The sequence below is a fragment of the Telmatherina bonti genome (assembly GCF_933228915.1).
Source record: "Telmatherina bonti genome assembly, chromosome: 8".
NCBI lineage: Eukaryota > Metazoa > Chordata > Actinopteri > Atheriniformes > Telmatherinidae > Telmatherina > Telmatherina bonti.
The window spans coordinates 28,154,978-28,171,727 of record NC_136626.1 but is presented as its reverse complement, the minus strand read 5'-3'; the positions used below and the strand labels follow the sequence as shown (position 1 = coordinate 28,171,727).

Sequence of the window (16,750 nt, the reverse complement as noted above, 5' to 3'; positions counted from 1 at the left end):
TGCGTACACAGCTTTGGTTTATAGATCTATGTTTTCACAGCCAACAGATTAAGAAGGCTGGTTCCATTCACCACATAAAAATGTCCATACAGTGCTTTAAAATATTTTACTGGATTAATAAACATTAAGACAGTGGTTGTAACAATAACATGCCATGTAAAAAGGGAGGTTTACAGTGATCAACCCACAATAAAACCTATATATTAGCTAATTTCTTATGAAGCAAGTATCTGTTTTCACCACAAAAATAAAAAGAAGTTTGTGGGAAATATGTCTACAAACTATAGAGTGGTTAAAGTAAATGGCGTTCCCAGCAAAGCTATAAACATCTACACTAATATCTGTAAGTAGCATCACAGTTGGCCATCGTCAAATTCCAAAACTCCAACCTGTTGCTGCCAATGCTGACAGTCCAAACTGACAACTTACACACTATAATAAGCTCAATGCAAACCACTTAAAAGACACATCTGCACCCTAGCGATGGATGTAGCCTTTGGGTTAAAAATTACAAACACACACACACACACACATATATATATATATATATATATATATATATATATATATATATATATATATATATATATATATATATATATATATATGTATGTAAAAAGGGAGGTTTACAGTGATCAACCCACCAATAAAACATATATATATATATATATATATATATATATATATATATATATATATATATATATATATATATATATATATATGTGTGTGTGTGTGTGTGTGTGTGTGTGTGTGTGTGTGTGTGTGTGTGTGTGTGTTTGTAATTTTTAACCCAAAGGCTACATCCATCTTGCTACTTGCTAAATATACTTCTCGTGATCATTGTGCTGATTTTCCTTCTGAAAGTAACAATCTTTCTTTTCTTATACTGTGAAATGGGCTTGTGTGGTGTGAAATATGTATGAATAGTCCGTGTCTTACCTGCAGCAGTCAGAGTGTTGTCAGTTTGGAGGAATGGGGAGAAAAAATGAGGGAGATAAGCAAACAGCTCCTCACAAGGCTGCAGATAAAAAGCTAATTAACATCTATTAGACTTCAAAGCTAAAAGATGCACTAAAGGTTTGAGTGAATGGTGTGTTTTAAGGTTTTATATTGCATTACTTTGTGCGAGACACACTGCTGTGTTATGCTTCTTTACATGCGTCGGGTCACACTGTGTCAGAAGGATCGCATACTGCTGGACATTCAATAGGTTTAAAACGATGTTTTCTGCTTTTCCGTGCTTTTAATACATTTTTTCTGTTTCATATTTGGTATTTTGAGCTAAGACCAATGGATGTTTGTGCCTCACTACATCTTCAAACTGAGGGCTCACTGGCTGCAGTTTGCCTTTCAGTATATTAGTCCTATCAGTTCCATCCAATGCTGGCTTTAAAATATTACAAGATGGCAGTGAGCAAATACTACGGTACTAATCTTTGAAAAATAAAGCTAAGATGACTTTTTAAATGTGTATTTTTGTGGTTTTAAGTCTTGCAAGATGAGTAATGTCGATATAAGAAAAGTCTTGCAAGTATCCAGCTGACTTGCAAGGCAAGGACGCACCAGATATCTGCCATAAGGTTTGTATAAATAGGTACATCAAAGCACATCCAGTAAAGCCATGCGGCGTGGGAAAAGTCACTACTGTCCACTGAAACAATGTACAAACAGCGTATCTATACTACCTCAAACATTTGAAAGTTTATGTGGTTGTAGTATATCTACATCGGCTCACCTCACTGCACTTTTTCATGAAGCCACAAATAGAAATATTTGAGCTTAAACACTTGTACTACTGTGTATTACACAATTGCAAAATGCATTTAAACTGCGAAGTAAAAGAAAAACGGCTGCATAGAAGGGACTTGCTGCTGTTGCATCCCCATGAATAATTTAAAGCACACGTTCCTACGGCAACACAAATTTAGAAAAAACAGAAAAACAAATGAGGGAATACTGAGCTGAGTTGAGACAAACTGACATGAAACATGCAGATTAACCCCTGTTAGTGGCAGGTGTGGATATCTGACACAGCAGGAACTGTTCGAAATCGTTCAGCGCTTCTGAGGAGCGATTGGCGTGTGATGTGATGAAACTGCATGGAGATGGGGTGTGTTTTCCATTTTCCTCTGGGGGGGTTCATCGTCTCATCTAAAGTAACTGTCTCACACTGACAAGAAGATACAACGCTAACAATCAAATAATTCAATTACAACTGCCTCTGGTTCAAAAATCAGTTAAACTTGTTCACTTTTTCTTTACTTTCAAAAGAAAAAAAAAACAAAACCTCAGCGTTGCTGTGAGTCTAGTACAATGTCTTACAAAGGACGAATCAAAAGCAGCAGAGTACGGAAATAAACACTGAGTAGTCGTAAAAAATAACTGTGTGTTCAATAGACAAAAGGCTCAAGTCAACAACACGTCTTCATTGACTCGTCTGACTTTGATACACCGTTTTCAAAGATGTCATCCCTTATTTACAGTTTGTACTAAAACACTTATCTCCGAGAAATGTTCGGGGCCGATCTCAAATGTTGTCTTTTTTCTTTTTTCCATCTCAAAACAGGTCAGCACAAGCCCGTGATGAGCTTGGAGGGACAGTAACTGGATCAAGCAAGGAGGTGGACGAGAGACAGAAAAGTTAGGAGCCAAAAGTAAAACAGAAGGAGTGAGCGAGAAGAGAACCAAGCGGGTTTTTTTTTTTTGTCGTCTTGGCGGCAACCTGGCAAAAAACTGGCTGGCCTCAGAGTCATGGTGATGTAGCGCGACTCCGAGAGCAGGGGCTGGGGACATGTAGTGCAGGGGACGGGGAGGATTTTTTTGGGCTGTAAATGTGTGTGGTGTTCAGGGGGAGACAGGCAAACTGCAGTTTGCAGCAGAGTAGGAAAAGAAGATGGGTGTTATTATTATTCTTATTTTTTTTTTGGTTCAGAAGTGGGCATGGTTGTGGCCCTGGCCCAGCTCTCCGACGTGGTGGCCTCCCTCTCTGTGGCCGTGCCTCTTGTGCTTCCTGCGCTCCCTCCTGCCCTTGTGGTGGTGGCGCCGGTAACGATGGGCTCTCCGGGCTGAGGGATATAAAAAGAAAGGCGAGCAGCATTTGTTAAGGAATGTAAGCTGGAAACAGAAAAAGATGAAAGTTAACAGTGAAAATCTGATGCAAGAAAGACACGAAATGAGCATCAGAAGCCTTCAGACAGGTAGCAGGAGGCAGGTGAAACAAGGCAAGAAAAGGGAGGGAGAGGCAAAAAAAGGCAACAAGGTCAAAACCACTTGTTCTCTGCAGATGCTTCAACTGTCTCCACTGACATCATCTGTTTTATTTCCCAGTGTGTAGACTGGGTGTTTTAACTACGGGCACACTGAGCTCGCCACCCACTCATATTCTCAATATAAGCTTGTTCTTCGGGTGCGCTGCCAAATTATATTGGTCCATCCTTTTTCTAGGTTTCCCGACAAAGACATGTCATCTGCAGTGAATGATAACATTATAACTCTGGGCCATAAAAACAGCTCAGTCCACAGATACAGAATCATAAGCGGTGCAGTCTTTATCAGTTTGAAGAGAAACTACATTATTTCAGTATTTCATCATTACTGTCACACTTGGAGCTTAGTGAAGATAAATAAAAAGCTTGGTTTGTTAAACACGTATATAAATCTACCTTTATGTCCTCTCTGGAGGCAAGAAATTACACTTCAGTGTTATATCAGCTCTGTCACAGCGCGTACTTTATATTCAGCTGTAGATTGTGACATTTAAAACTAAAACAAGATAAGATGTGCAAAAGCTGCGTTGCACGTCTTACACCGTGCTTAAACAGGACGTAGTGTGTTCAATGTCTCTCCAAAGTCATTATTTCACCTGCTCTAAGAAAGCTCTCTGAGCTCTCAGGATGTTTAGCATACAACAACATGCAAAGCAGTCTGTGAAAGTCACTTTGCTGAAAGATTCTTCTATTTTTTTTTTTGCCACCATCTATTGTCTTGCATAAAATGTGAATCTGTTTTTAAAAGTCTAAAAGAATAAATACCAAAAAAAAAAAGAAGAAAAAAAGAAGAAAACTATAATCCAACCTTAAGCATAAAACACTTCAAAGGATACCCAGTCACTTCTAAGCAAGCCCAAGGGAATTAATTCAGGCTGCAGCCACTGTAATCTTTTTGCCTGCAATTACCAATAATGAGAGCAGGGCAAGAGAGCCTGAATGCACATGGCGACAGCAGCGCCTCGGGGGACTTAATGTAGGAGGTTTGGAGTTTCAGACCTATGCTGATGTGCATGCTAAAAATAAGTGAAAGTGCAGCTTTAAGTCTTGTTGGTGAAAACCTTGCTGTGGAAAAACTCACATCTTATGCAGATGATTTTAGGTCGGTCCCATTTGCCATTGGCGCGACACTTCGCAGTGGGCACGTGGCGCTGCAAGAAGCCATCGGCGCACTGATAACGCACCACGGAGTGGATGTCGTAGTGAGAACGCTTTCGACCAACCATGAAGGCGTTATCCACAGTGGGAGGGGCTCCACAAAGCACTGTAGAGACAGAGAAACAAAGATGTCTTATGAGGTTGTCCAGTTTATTTGTTCATTTGCATTTAACTAAAGCAACAGTTTGTTTCACTAAGGGATGGTCCTGATGGCTTCTACAGGCTAATGGGTGGTAAGGGTCGGTACTAAGATTACACAGACAATTCAATTTCAATTCAATTCAATTCAGTTCAACTTTATTTATATAGCGTCCAATCACGGCAATGTCATCTCAAGACGCTTTACAGACAGAAAAAAAACCATAATGAAAGCCAATTCATAATAGCCTATATAAGGAAACCAACAGATTGAGTTTGAGGGTCCAACTCCATCTCCCATCCTGAGAAAGCACACTGGCGACAGTGGGAAGGAAAAAAACTCCCTTTTAACAGGAAGGAAACCTCCGGCAGAACCCGGCTCAAGGACAGGCAGCCATCTGCCTCAATGCAGGTTTTAAAACACCAACGCAGCATGAAAAGCTAAATAAAATGTTAAAACCACAGCAAATTTGTCCTAATGTGGAAGCAGATACCTGTTAAAGTAAAGTAGCTCTTTCCATAAAATGACAAAATGATCGTCTCCTCTGCTGGTGAATGTCTTCTAATTTTACAGCTTTGTTCTGACTTCAGTATAATCTTGATGTGAATCACAGAAAACTACATACAACATAATTCCTACGCTCATTTGTGCATATTTTGCTTCAACAATATAGCCCTGTGATTGACTGGCGAGCTGTCCAGGGTATACCCCGCCTTTCGCCCCAAAGACTGCTGAGATTGGCTCCAGATTCCCAGCAACCCTTCATCGGACTAAGCGGTTTCAGAAAATGAGTGTGTTTCAGAATGAATGTGGCACAGGCCCTGATTACAGTAACCCACCTGCCAGATCTGCAGAGTCCAGCTCTGAACTGAGTTGTGGTCTCTTAAAGAATTATTTCACAAGTTGATCAAGAGTCAGACACTTTCCGAGAACATATTTGGCAAGGACCTAAAAATACCACTGATGTTATCCATCTGTGCACTTCCAAGCAATCATAAGAGGCCAAAGTCAGCAATCAGGAAACATTTACAAGTCCTCTCAATTCCCTTGTCCCTGTCCTAATACCTCTTAAATCCTTAATCAGGGAAAGCAACATCATTCATTTAGATGAAAAGTTTAACGCCACATTTACTGATTAATATGTTGTGGAAGGAACGAGCATCCATCCACTCTCAAAATGATTACTGAATCAACACAAACTGAATGCTAAAAGGTGGTTTTCCATTTGCCTCCAACCTTTTTGACTGTTAAATGCTTCCTCGCTGTGGGAGGAAGATGACGTGCTGACGTAGGAGTAAAAAAAAAAAAAAAAAGTCATTAACTAGAAGAAGCAAACACAGAAATGATCCAGTTTGAGATGATTAAAAACAGAAAAGGGCTTTGCAGAATAAATGCTAAAGCATCTGCAGTGATACCAGTGAGGAAAGAAAGTTTAAATCTAAATGTTTCTGTGGAGGAAAAACCCTCAAACTGTAAGTTTTTTTCCCCTCAGCCAAGATTTTTCATTTAAAACTTTATTTAAAAAAATCTAACTAATAAAAAAAATAGTTTTGAATTTGAGTATTTTAGTTGATTAAACTTTAGATGCTAATAATAAATTACTGCTTCATGACGTTTACATACAGAAGAAACTTGTAGCACACATGCTTGTGTGGTACCTGTGAGATCTGCAAGCTGGTTTCGCTCAGAACTCCTCTGTGGCCTAAAAGCATTTGCACATCGTGTCGGAAAGGACGCGAGAGGCAGGAAATGTTTGTCTGCACGATACGTGCATATTTGCAGCCAAGCACGAGGCTCACAGTAGATGTGGACTAATTCAGTCTTGTTTGCTTAGTAACAAACTTTGTCGCTGCTGACAGCTGCTGAGACCAACTGGGAGATGATGCTGTTTTTCTTTGTGCCACCCTTGTTAGGTTTCGTGCGGTACACTGTGGTGCTGACTGAACTTTCTAAAAGCGCAACTGCTGCCTGAAATGACACCCCAAATCTCCAACCAGTTGAAGAGGTGCTCTTAAGGATGTAGGTCAGGTGCAAACTGGAAAAGCTGGAATCATTGCTTCACCAGGAAAAGGTTGCAGGAACACGTAAAAGCAGAGCAGCAGGCACCAAACAGAGAGTGCAATCCTGAAATGTCCAACAAAAAAACATAAAAAAACATAATTCAGTTGTTAACACATAAGAACACAGTGTGACATAAATGTTTCTGAGACATTTGGTATAACTTTATGGTACAAACTTTGCTTGAAATCCTGTGGAACACAATCTGATTTTTGTCTTTTCCCCTTAATGGCCATCAGAAAGATTACATTCTAAACATTTTGGCTTATCACATGGTAATAAAGGGTAAATATCCCCCCCAAATTAAAAAAAAAAAATTTTTTTTTTATTTTAAATGTGTTAAATGGATTAAAAAAAAGACCTCATACTCAAAAAATTGGACTTATTATATTATTTTCTTCATGGGTTGTGTCTTTATGGGTTAACTGAATTTTTGTTATTTACCCAATAACAAAATATTTTGAACAAAATTAAATTTTATTTCAATTATTTAAATCATTATCATTAAATTATTTAAATGTATTATTGTTATTTAAATTAAATAACAAAATTATTTACCCAAGTTAAACGGACAAAGAAAAGGTTATAATATGGCTCTTTGTAGAGTTCCATCTTTGCTAAACTTTTAATTTACAGTAGTTTATTTAGGTACTGAGTTACTGGAAAAATAGAGATTAATTACTTGATTAAATCAAATTCCATCTCTGGAAAGCATCATGTAAGTAACATTGTCATAATCATTTTGAACAAAATGGGTTGATCAGATTTGTATTTCATTTTCTACACAAACAAAAGAAAAAGAACAGATGAAGTTTGTCACAAGGCAAAAAAAAAAAAGATGTCACATTTAATTATGTTAAAATGTGCAAGATATTTGTAGCAAACATTTAATATTATAAAAGAAAAAAAAAGGATTAAATATGATAATGATCCCACCAAAGCTCCCTCAGAAGCACAAGTTGAAGATTTTGCCTCGACCCCCAGAGTACCAAGATCTAAGCATTACTGAAAAATCTGTGAAAAGACTTTAAAGGAGTCGTAGATGAATGATGGCCCAGGAAGCTCACAGAACTGAAGGTTTTTTTTAGAGGGAATACGAATAAAAATTCCCAGAACAAGCTCTTAAACGCTTGTGGTGGGTTTTGAAATGCCGAAAAGATGTTATTCGCCAATAAACTGACCAGATAGCACAACCAACTTTTTTATCATATGATCTACATAATCCATAAGGAAATTAGGTCAAAATCTCACTTAAATATTTAGAGTGAAATCAATATGATCAAGAGTGCCTGAACTTTTTATTTCCATTCTGGTTTATAGCTGTATGAACACACGCACACAGGGCTGGATGAGGACTGGAAGAAAATAGATATTCCCTTAAAACAGTTTTTATTTTTGCTTCATATTTGCATATAAATAAAGAAATGAGACTCAGTGGGGTCATTTGGGAATTTTTAGAATCTACATTGCTGAAAAAGTAAGTGTTGTTGAAGAAAGTCCAGCCGACAGTTTTCATTATCCTCTGTTTTTGTGGCAAGCCGCTTATTTCCTGACCTCAGCTCCGTATTTCACAGGCAGAAGAGTCGTCAAACTCTAACAAGAGGCAACGCTTGCTGGTGTGCAGTGCAGTTCAATGGGAAAGCAAGAGACTACCTTCAACTTCCTTGCTCTCCAAATCCCACACCTCCACATGCAGCACATAATATGAAGGGACTTTAGACTGATGCAAAGGAGCTAATGACTTTGGGCATTTTCGGCTCTTTCATTCTGGCGTCTTATCCTCACACACACTTCTCTCACATCTTGGCTGGTACTGTAGGCGTGCAGTAAGGACATGAAGTCAGGAGACAGCAGCAGCTTTAAAAACACCACAATTCTTTACATTCTTTATACGTCCTTCAAACCCACTGCACAACACACCAAGGGATAGCAGAGTGTCTTCTCTAACATGCTGCTGGAGCTCTGCTGTCATAAAGAAAAGTTTAGGAAATCATTCATCCTATTCACAATGAGTCTTTACAATATCTCTTCTGTGTGAGGTGATGACACCCTTACGCTGCTAATGTACATAAAAGTTATCAAAACACATTTTTACAGTAACTCTGACTTACCATATTTCACTCATTATTATATACTTGAATTCCTTCTCTATTGCTTATTATGTGTTACAAATATATATATATATATATATATATATATATATATATATATATATATATATATATATATATATATATATATATATATATATATATATATATAATATTTTTTTATTCAGGCATTTATTAAGTACATATTTATTTATGTATCTATCTATAGCTGCTGCTTTATTTCTAAGCACACATATAAATGTAACTCAACATCTGTAGCAGATAAAACTGATGAGCTGGAGTTCAAGTTTATGGATGTTCAAGTGGTTTGCTCAGAGACATCTGCATTTACACCAGTTACTTGCCAAATTTGTTGTTATTATTAAAAGATAAATCGAAATAGAAATGATTATAGTGGGAATTTTGCACGTTTTTTTATTTAACAGACAAAAATACTGCAATTCACCCAGAGTGATCAAACACACCCGCAAGCAGGTGATTCACAGCAGAAAAGAAAAGGTTTTCCCCACATCCTTTCTAGACACATTTCTGAAATATCAGGTTTTGAATCGTGCACAGCGATCTTAAGACACCGTAAAAGACACACAAGTTGCTGAATGTACTGCCTAAAGTGTGCCATTTCCCAAATGTCTGCAGAAAAAAGCCTAGAAAATTAGATTTCCTCCTTCAGTAAATCATAAACCGTCGAAAAACGGTGGATTTATTTCATAACACTTACATGTCCTGCTTCAGGTAATTCCTTCGCATTCTTGCTGGAAACGCTCAGAGCAAATGACCGGGACATTCATGGTACGAAATTAAAATGGAAAATGGGATCTATTCTTCTAGTTTTCCTTTTTTCTTTGACCAAGTGATAAAATCTGAATACTAAAGCATTTAAAGCTACATCTGTGCATCTCTGCTCAGTAAAAAGGGAAACGCTTCTCTGTACACGTCTAACATCCTGTTCACCATGGGTTAAACTGTTGGTTGTTGGTGCAGATTGCAGCTCACGGTAAAAACAATACATTTCTTAAATTTCCAAGAGGTTTATGTGTTCTAGTAACTCAATTCATCCAGTAAACTCAAACTTTTGCCTGTAAGACTTTTGAAGGCTACATCATGCACACTTTCCACCAAGACAATTTGCTAAGGACGGAATGATCCACCACTACTTCTCAAAGCACGGTACCAACACAGCTCCTTTGGTTTACGTTGATCCTTTTGTATTTATTTAAACTTCACTAAAGACACAGCAAGCTGGGATTATCAAACGCAGTTTGTACTTCCTGACCTGCAGCGCACGTTTGGATTGTTTGCTCCGCTTCACCGGTGACTGTTATATGAACTAAACCCAATAAAGCTGAGCAGACGCTGAAGCTAGAAATAGATGCTGTTCCATCACCAAAAACACGACTGATTTGTTGAACTGTTGGTTGTTGGTGCAGATTGCAGCTCACGGTAAAAACAATACATTTCTTAAATTTCCGACGAGGTTCAAAATCACCAACTGCTTAATGTGTTGCTCTGACCCCCCCCCCCAAACACGCACACCAGCTTCTGGCCAAGGTGTCCATTGGGCTCAGGTGATGAGCAGACAAACATATCACATGAGCTGTGCTAATTATAAGTCAGGGAGAGAACTCTCAGTATAGGATGAAACATACATGGGTTCATCAGATTGAAAGAAGAAGAAGAAGAAGAAGAAGAAGAAGAAGAAGATGAAAAGATCCTGGTGATGACAAGTGACTGATTGAGGTCGGAGGTGGGCAGGATGCTGGGGACATGTGATTGAACATCAGAGACTGTGTAACACCTTGCATGTGAGAGAAATAGTTTCCTCTTTTACAGCAACTGAACAGGAACTCCTCAGGAGATTTTATTCTTTCATTAGGCAACAAATGTAATATTCTCTGTTTTTGGTAAAGCAGACTTAATTTACTTAAAGGCACCATGGCAAAAAAAAAAAAAAAAAAAAAAAAAAAAAAGAAAGGAAGAGGTTTATGTGTTCTAGTAACTCAATTCATCCAGTAAACTCAAACTTTTGCCTGTAAGACTTTTGAAGGCTACATCATGCACACTTTCCACCAAGACAATTTGCTAAGGACGGAATGATCCACCACTACTTCTCAAAGCACGGTACCAACACAGCTCCTTTGGTTTATGTTGATCCTTTTGTATTTATTTAAACTTCACTAAAGACACAGCAAGCTGGGATTATCAAACGCAGTTTGTACTTCCTGACCTGCAGCGCACGTTTGGATTGTTTGCTCCGCTTCACCGGTGACTGTTATATGAACTAAACCCAATAAAGCTGAGCAGACGCTGAAGCTAGAAATAGATGCTGTTCCATCACCAAAAACACGACTGATTTGTCAGCATTAGAGGTATGAAGAGTGCAAGCAGGCTACGTGCACACGCATGGAGACATTACCTGTTCTCGTTCTTCACAGTAAATGTTTGTTTCCTCAGCTGGCACTTCACCATACCTCACACATTATGGATTAGGTTGTAATATTGCACAGCTGCAGGTAATGAGTCTATTTAGCAAACAGAGACATCTTGCTGTAATCTTTGTTGAGGCAGTCAGTCCTACTGTTCGCCTTTCACACTTTAAATCCAGACACAAACATCTATGACTGGATTTGAGTTGATGTCCTTTGACTAACCATAAGGAATTTGACCATTGAGAAGAAACTTTAACCAAATCCTCTGTTCACAAAGTTGCCTCTTTCCTACAGAGAAAGTGTCACTAAGTTTTAGTTTTAAATATTATTAAAAAACAAAAAAACAAAACAAAAAAACAACAACATATTGACTAACAATAAGGTCCTGAGATTTAAAATATGCTGTTTGGATGTGTACTTTTGATGCATTGTTGCTCCCGTTTTTCTGTATTCTCTTAAATACAATAGACTGACACAGCCCTTTAATTTTATATCAGGTTGTTTTGTCTGCTTATCCTGTAGGAGAAAACTCAGCCTTGAATTGCATATATTGTTTAAAGTAGCTTCACACCTACATAGAGCAACATATGAGAATATCGATGCGAAGTGCGATGCAATTAAAATGTAGATTCAAGTTTTTACATTTGAATTTTAAAGAGTAACATAATTTAAGGAAATACCTCATGCCAAGTCAGTGTGGAAATGCTTGAGAAAAGGCCTTTGTTTTAGATGTTAGATCTGGATATATTAAAAGAGTATTAAAAGATTTGGTCTGACACTTTCCCACATCTGAAAAATACTTTTTTAACAAGTAAAAAAAAATATTTTTGGCATACGCTCTAACTTTGCAAAGAGTTGGGGGGTCTTGCACGATTTCCAAAACTACAACTAAATTCTTCTGTTGATGGGTTTCGTTTCCTTTTCCTTGCTCCAGGAAGAAATGTACAGGAAGATAAACGGCTGAAAAACAGATGGGAAAAAGAAGCAGGCACAGCTGCCAGTGTGAGACTGAAATAACAGCCAAAATGGAAAAAAGAACAAAGTACAGAGAACAAGACATGCCAGTTTTTCTTTTTCAGTCGAGTTGGTGCAAAAAACTCCAGCAACCTCTCCTCTTCCACAGCTCAAAGAGCTTATTAACGTTTTTGTTTTGTCCCCGAACTCTCTCGCCTCCTTCAGCGATTGATGTAGATGATTGGTTGTAAACAGCATCCATGTGACTGAAGTTTGACATTTGAATGGCTAAAGAGTAAAAATGTGTAAGTTCTTGAAATGTATTAATCAAGTTGATTTCATTTGCATGCCTTGATGGTAAAAGACATCAGACGGGGCAGATCTCTGAGATGAATACAATCACTTCAGTAAAACTCTCATGGTCTTGTTTCAATAAGGACAAAATGTGTCTGATAATGAAATAGCTTGCATTCTTCTCAATATATAGTCTGCATTAATTTAGCTCTGATGTGACACTATTCATGTCACATCTTTTTAAAACATTCCCGTCTCCAGTGTATTAAAATCTCTGGAGTTTGTCTTCACAGTTCAGCCACCAGTGTATTTAGTGTCTCCCAGTAACTCTCCACAACAGTTTATTCATTTCCACCAAGTTATGAATACATCTGTCTTCTTGCTATTGGTCATTAGCGTGACCTGTATGCAAATCTGTGGCAAAAATAAGCTCTAATAGGTTCTCAGAGGAGCATGTTTTGGCCTAACTGTAGCACAGAGGGGGCTTTAGCTGCAACAGGAGACATGAGGTCAGCATTGTGGGAATTATACTTTGGAAAACTTACCCAACACACAAGTTTGGACCCCTCTCTCTGTTGATTTTAAGTTTTCTGGACATAAGGCAGGAAGTATTGTTTTTTAATTTTACCTCAGTAAAACATAACATTCGGGAAAGTAAAGGAGTTGTGATCAGCAGGTGGAAACCTTTCTGAGGCGAGTGCTGGTGGATAATGTGAGCAATGCAACAAGCATTGGACATGGTCTAGGAAAAATGAGGGTTATGTACAGTCTGCTGTTGGTGTCTGGACTTTAACAGAAATAAGCTACAACCTAGTAGAAACTTAACATTGGAAGAAAATCCTCAAGAATGTTTCATCATCTTTCTATTTCATGATTCCACTTTAAAGAGAGTTTCAGGCTTTACAAGTGACAGCCGTCGTTTCTCCTTTGCCCTTTTCCTGCTTCTGTGTCTGTCTTCTTGAATGTGATTCCTCCGTATCTCATGCTTTAAATCAGATATCTCCCACTTGTTGCAGCCCCTGTTTCGTTTTAATGCTCTTCTTTAACATCCTGCTGTGCACTTCCTCCCAACCTCTGTCAGTCATTTTAATCACCTGTAAAAGTTAGCAGAATACTTGTATTGCACTCTCCTTTCCTCCTTCCTCACCTGTTCCCTTCTTGCAGACGTAGGGCAGATTATAGTTGCAGGGCACATCATTCCACTTGCCATTCTCATGAGCAATCATTACCACGCAGTCTTCTCCTCCGGCGAAAAAGTTGTCTGGCTGGTTTTCCCGCCAGTTCTCATATTGCTGCACATGTACATAAATTGACAGAGAGGGTGTGAAGAAGCACAAGTGTGGGAAACAAACTACTTTCTGGGGTTGCAGCTGAAACAGAAAGCTGATGTTGGATGGCTCCAGCTCCACATGCTAAGATTAATATCAACCACAAAATCAAACAGACGTGACTGGCTGCTCACCAAATCCATCTTGTCTGTCCACTGAAAGTCATCTTCCACTGTGCGGTCATTTAGCCCGATCCATGTGTTGTCATGGCTCAGGCCTGAGAAAGATGTAACATATAGAAGAAATGGAGGAGAGAGAGAGAGAGAGAAATTTGGATTTTTAGATGTGGTTGGACACAAATGTTAAGGCTCTTTGTTAACAGCACACTGTACTGCTCAGCTGTCTTCTTTAAAGAACAACAAACTAAAATATGAGGAAGTTCTTTTGCTATTTTTGATCACAAACTCCAGTCCTCGAAGGTCAGTTCTATTTGGTGTCTACATGCTCCAACACACCTGACTGAAACTAATGAACAAATTGACAAGAAGCTGGTTGGAGCCACTTGATTTGAATCCAGTGTGTTGGTGCAGTGAAACAGCAACAAGCTACCGGATACTGGCCCTCTAAGGACTGGAGTTTCACACCCCTGATTGAGATGGTTAAAACCCTCCTTGAGTTTAGAACCTTCGATGGAGGCGCTTTTAGCTTTACCGTATCTGTCAGGACACCATTAGCAGCCAAAGCTGGTGGGTACTGTCAAAAAAAGCATTTGACCAGTTTGTACTGAAGTGGAACTGATGGTTACCTGCCTGAGGAAAGCTGTCATTAGTACATACTTGCTTTGTCAATGTCTGGAAACTCTTTTAAAATCCACACTAAGGCTTCAGAAAAACGTTCTGTCCAAACAATAAAGCTCCACCAGCGCAACAGAAAACCGCACCAACATGCTTTTTACTGGTTTAGTTGGAAGCAAATGTGGATGATAAACAAAACTATGTAAAGTCAACGGAGCGCTTAGCGACATATTGTCTTGTATTTGAGCAGCAGGTTCCACACGCTTCGACTGACATTTCCACACTTGGCTGCAGCTGAGCTGCAAACAAGAACAGAGCCATACTGGTTGAGTCTGTGATGCACTGGTGATGAGATTTTTGTTTGTGTGAAAGGAAATTTCCCTAATGTTGTTTTGGGTTAATCTCATTTGTATGTGAGGGGGTGCATGTGCCTGCACATACTGTACGTACTGAAGTTTCAATCATGGTGATGATTAACATCATTACTAGGCCCATTAATCTTCCTAATGGCTCTGATCCCTTTATTGCAGGGGTGGAGACATTCATTTTCAAGGCAATTGAACACTTATTTTTATTTTTGGTGTCTGTGCACGTGGTGGAAGAAAGATGGGAGCTTGATTGGTGCCAGCGTCCCAGAATCTGCCTGAGACAGAAGGCGGATGGAGAATTACTAAATCTAGCTGTAGGCGATCTGGAGTTATTACAACATAAGTAGTGAAGGGCTGCTGGGGGGCAAAAAGATTAGATTTGAGAGATGAAGGATTATTGGCACCTGCGTTAATAAGGCACCAAAAAAACCACCAAAGATCTGTTGACATGGTAACACTGTCAATAATTAACTGCTGTGTGGCCAAACAGTTGAGGATGGACACAAGCGTTTCAGTCCAGACTGGTGTAGCAAACCAGCAACAGATTAGCTAATTAATAAAGATATATTAAAAATAAATTTCTGCATGGAAAGTGTTAAAAGCGAAATTTAAATAAGAAGAACAAGATGTCTGAGGTATTACTTCAGCTTAAAAAGATTTATGAAAACTTACACACAACTCAGAATGCAAGAAAAGGACACACAATGGAAAAACAAGCTTATAGCAACACTGCACAAGTTTGCAACCGGTCTGACTGATTGTGATTGCACATTGACATTCATTATGCACATTCCTGAAACCATCGTTGCCCTGCAGCATCCTGAGGCTGAGAAGCTGAACTTTATAAATTTCTTTTTCCTCATTTAAAAAATTTTTTTTTTATACCAATGCAACTGGACAACAACGCATTCGCCATTTTGAATTTAGCAAAGAAACCCAAACAGACACTGCCGGAAGAAGTAAGTAAAAAAATGTGGCAAAGCATGAATGAAATTCCTTTAAGACTTACTTTAGTGGCTAAAATAAACTCCATTAAAAAAATCTAAATTCTGCACAAACACATTCTAATGTCATAAAAATAAATAAATCTGAATACTTGCAAATTTAGATGAGAAAAGTTTGGATATAAAATGGACCAATGGCATGAATTTATGTTTAATACTTATGGTAACACACATCATAAATCCATGCAACACAAGAGTTTATTTACCTAATCTGTACTACGCTTGTTCCTCTCATATGACACTTAATTTGCTAAACAAAAGTTGGAGTTATAACCACAGTATCACTGGGAAATGGAAATGGGAATCTTATACTGTACATTGGGAATTTTCTCTGCATGCAAGGTGAAAGAGGTACAACACTAAATTTTTAATTTCCTAAATAATTTGACCAAACATACATATCACCTCAACTCTTTTATTCTGTCAATCTCTTCAGCAGTCATTCTCCAAAGGTTTAAATTGGGGATTTATTCATCATATTACTTTTAGAAAATAACCAGAAACTATTTGACCTGATGGCTCAGTTGAACAGGACAGTTCATGACAGCTAGCATTTTTGTCAAGATGCTGTGAGATGAGAAAAACGCAGGCCATACTGCTTCCGCTGAGTCTGTCTCTTCCACTGACCTCTGATGAAGCTCTGCTCGGCTGCCGTGTGGATACTGGCCAGGTGGCCGCTGTGCTCCCTGCAGTCCTTTTCAGCATCCTCCCAGGTGTGCCTGTGGCTGAAGTACTTGTAGCAGTGACCATGAAACTTCCTCCAGGAGTGCTCGCAGCCTTCAGTGTCTGCAGGGGAGATTGTAAGAAAAAAGGGGTAATTGAAAAAGACAGTGATTATTCAATCAGAAAACCTTGTGGGAAGACAAGTCTGGGTTGTTTAATTGATAAACACCCACACTGAACATTT

General features: G+C 38.6%; 1 protein-coding gene across 1 annotated transcript in view; it reads right to left on the bottom strand.

The window, feature by feature from the left end:
• Window positions 1-2,931: 2,931 nt before the first annotated feature.
• The window catches only part of ncanb (neurocan b), a gene marked incomplete at both ends in the record, with an annotated part of 116,707 nt that continues 102,888 nt past the window's right edge, over window positions 2,932-16,750 (bottom strand). Inside the window, 5 exons of the mRNA XM_079245676.1 lie at window positions 2,932-3,068; window positions 4,351-4,533; window positions 13,557-13,701; window positions 13,872-13,954; window positions 16,471-16,629. Of these exons, the coding sequence (XP_079101802.1) occupies window positions 2,932-3,068; window positions 4,351-4,533; window positions 13,557-13,701; window positions 13,872-13,954; window positions 16,471-16,629 (707 nt within the window). The remainder of the gene's footprint in view (window positions 3,069-4,350; window positions 4,534-13,556; window positions 13,702-13,871; window positions 13,955-16,470; window positions 16,630-16,750) is intronic.